The 3,751-nt window shown below is 37.6% G+C and overlaps 1 protein-coding gene across 1 annotated transcript in view; it reads left to right on the forward strand.

The window, feature by feature from the left end:
* The window catches only part of LOC112525675 (ABC transporter I family member 1-like), a 5,159-nt gene extending 1,716 nt beyond the window's left edge, over nt 1–3,443 (forward strand). The window contains exon 2 of the mRNA XM_025135897.1: nt 2,625–3,443. Within this exon, the coding sequence (XP_024991665.1) occupies nt 2,685–3,362 (678 nt within the window). The 5' untranslated portion in view covers nt 2,625–2,684 and the 3' untranslated portion in view covers nt 3,363–3,443. The remainder of the gene's footprint in view (nt 1–2,624) is intronic.
* The last annotated feature ends 308 nt before the right edge of the window (nt 3,444–3,751 follow it).

Below are 3,751 nucleotides of genomic sequence, written 5' to 3' on the forward strand. Positions count from 1 at the left end.
AGTCCCGAACCGAAGGTGGGTTGGAGGCAGGGGGTGGGGGAAGATGTAGGTACACATGACCTCTACGGTATCTTACTACTTTAGTTTCAAATGAGTTATTTCTAGGATTAAGAACGGGCGAGAGTTACTCATATTTAATGAAAGCTGTCTCTTTGCAAAGAAGCAAGGGAAGCTTGATTAGGTTCCAAACCCCTTAAAAATTTGTGCCTTCTTGAGTTCTTGGTTCATTGGAGCAGGGGCATCTTTTTGGCTCTCCGCCCAGGGCATTCAAAACCATTGGACCGGCCCTGTATGAGTGTTGATTTTGGTTTGTATAGAAGACGTGGGATGTAGTAAATGGGGACAAGTAGATGAGTTGGTGTTATGATGCTCTTTATTTTGGTTTTAGACAAAGAAGATGAGTTGGTGTTTAACTGCAAGGGCTATAACAACTTTATTAATGAAACCTTAACATATTATTTTAAAGCAAACACTCAACCATAAAATTACACCTGTGAACAAAAAACACTAATGGATTTCTCAGTCTATGAAAGAAAAAGCTAGACAATTATGAATAACCAAACATGGATGTTTTTAATTGGGCATCATTTGGACTTTTCGCCCTAGGCACCAAAAATCTCAGGACTGGCCCTGATCACAGAGGGCATCAAATTTATACAATGGGTATCACAGTGTGCATGTTGTATGTATATCGGGTATCATAGAGTGGATCATTTGTGTACTCTTTTTAATCAATGGCGATGATTTTTAGGTATCATATTGTGTATCTTTTGTTCACATGGTGTCCGCCGGAATAAGGTTCGTCGGAGAGAGGAGAAATAAGATTTCTAAAATACCTTAAATGCTCTTTAACTAAAATTTGAAGTCAAAATTACCAAAACTATTAATTTCCTAATTTATTTTTTGATTTGTGGTTGAGATTGGATCTCAAGTTATCACAAATTACTAAGTTTTCGCTTGAATTACATATAGGGGGCGTTCAAGGGAGAACTCAGTTGTTTGTGCTAACCATGAGATGCAATCTCGACCACAAATCAAATGATAAATTAGGAATTAATAATTTTGGTAATTTTGACTTAAATTTTTAATTAAAAGACATTTTAGGTATTTTAGAAATCTCCTCTCCTCTCTCTCCTACGAACCTTATTCCATTGAACACCACATGAACACATGATACAGACTGTGATACCCATCATAAAACAACGAAAATAATGAAAAGACATTATGTGATACGCTTTGTAAAGTAACACTACCTGATACACCGTGATACACTTCGTAGAATAATGAAAACACACTGTGATACACTTCCTAAAACAATAAACTTGTGATACATTTCCTACAAACTTGCTGTTAGAGGAACCCAGTGGAGATGAGGATGAAATAGATTCCTGAATGTATATGTAGCAGTGGTCGTAAACCAATGGGTGGCTTGGATGGAAAATATCTTCTGCTTAGTTTGTATGATCCAAGTAGTTGGTACTCCCATGTTTGTTTGGTTTTGGTGGTCTTAAATCCAAGTGTCCAAAAGCAGCATATGACGTTTCCAGGTGAAAATATACTGTAATTGATCAAACACTAATGCAGAAATGTAGCTTCAGACAATAATTTGAGCTTGTGACGTAGGAAATATGATTCGTTAGTTGTTTGTTTTGAACGTGTAATGTTATGTTAGTTGTTTGTTTTGAACGTGTAATGTTATGTTAGTTGTTTGTTTTGAACGTGTAATGCTATGTTAGTTGTTTGTTTTGAACGTGTAATGCTATGTTTGTAGTTCATATTTGATATATGCTGTAATAGTATACGGTGAATTGGTGATTTATATTTTTTCTGTAATTAATATTTGCAAAATTATCAAACAATCAATTTTCATTCGGTACTAAAACAGTAAAAAGGGTTAAAATGGTTCTTTTCTGTCATTCCTACTGTTTATTCACAACACTTACCAAACGGTCATTTCTATTCTGCATAACATTACACTGAGCCTTTTAATCATTTTGATCACTTGTGTTCTCGACTTTTGGAAGGAAAAAAAAGAAAGGGAAGAAAAGAAAAGAAAGGAAAGGAACAAAAATAACTTTTCTTATTTGTGTTCTTGAGAGAGAAGGGAAGTTAAAGAAAATTAAATTTCATATTCTTGAGCGAGAGAGAAAGGAAAGGAAAGATGTCATTTTTAAAAAAAGACCCTTGTTTATTTTATAGTGGAGTGTAATTGATGGGTAGATATGTACTTTTATAAATACTTTTATTATTATAAATTCTTTAATTTCCTTTCCTTCCCTTTCCTCCCACGTTTGGGAGGAAAGATTTGGCATGAAACAACCGCTCTACTCTTTAAGGTAGAGCCGTAGAGGTCATGTGTACCTACATCTTCCCCCACCCCCTGCCTCCAACCCACCTTCGGTTCGGGACTGGGCTCGTTTTGTTTGGTTCTKTTTTTCATTCACACTTTTGCACAAACTGGGAATATGTCGCTCTACTCTTTAGGGCAGAGTACAAGACTGCATACATCCCGCCCTCACACCTACGTTCGAGTGGGATATACTAGGCTTCTTTGGTTTACATTTACACAGCGTAATTAATTTTGTTAATCAACTTAAAAATGTTATTTGATTATTTGATTTCAGGTCCTAATTTGGTTGCACGATCCACTCTAAAACCAATTTCAAACTCACAAAGTACCCTCAATGTCTTTACGCAGACCCCCACTTCCTCGCCTGCTTCTCAACAACGTTTCTTGCATGAGAAACGCCCAACAAATCTTACGCCATACAAACATATCCATTCATGATGGTGGGGCCCTCGTACTCACAGGCGCAAACGGCTCCGGCAAGTCCACGTTCTTACGTATGCTCGCCGGATTCTCTAAACCGTCATCCGGGGAGATCCTGTGGGACGGTCACGACATAACCGAATCAGGTGTTTTCCACCAATACAAGCTTCAACTCAACTGGCTCTCATTGAAAGAAGCCATAAAAAGCAACTTCACAGTTCTGGATAACGTTCAGTGGTTCGAAGTTCTTGAATATAAGCAAGGCAAATCKTTACCAGCTCTCGAGTTCATGGGTCTAGGCCGATTGGCCAATGAGAAGGCTCGAATGCTTTCGATGGGTCAAAGAAAAAGATTGCAGCTTGCAAGAGTGATGGCGATGGAYAGACCAATCTGGCTGCTGGATGAACCTTCAGTTGCTTTGGATGATGAAGGKGTGAAGCTTTTGGAGCAGATGATTGCAGATCATAGAAGCCAGGGTGGAATAGTAATTGTGGCAACACATTTACCTATTCAGATACAAGATGCTATGATTCTAAGGYTGCCTCCCAGGTTTCCAAGAAGGATMACTTTGGTAGACATGCTTCCACATTGACAAATTTACCCTTGGAAAAGTTTAATTTATTAACTGTAATTGTTTCTTATTATATAATAAGTCCACTGCTACTTTTTGGAACACAAGTTTGGACAGTTGGGACCAACGGTCCAAAAACCGGTCCCAAGATTTTTCATAGCCGGCCATAACTGGTCCCGGCCGAAAAAGTTGAGCCCGGTCAAGCTTTATTGTAACCGGTTATGGGTCGCCGGTCCCGGTCTTGGTCCCGGTTATCAAATTTTTTTTTTATTTTTATCTTTTTGATGATATATATTTTTAATACATTATAAAATTTGTAATTTGGTTATTTAAATACACTTTAAAAATGCGTTTTATTATAATTAAAACTGGTTTTCTAACCACGCGTTGCGCGGTATCGATAATATCAT

The sequence above is a fragment of the Cynara cardunculus genome (genome assembly GCF_001531365.2).
Source record: "Cynara cardunculus var. scolymus isolate 2C chromosome LG 13, CcrdV1, whole genome shotgun sequence".
Classification (NCBI taxonomy): domain Eukaryota; kingdom Viridiplantae; phylum Streptophyta; class Magnoliopsida; order Asterales; family Asteraceae; genus Cynara; species Cynara cardunculus.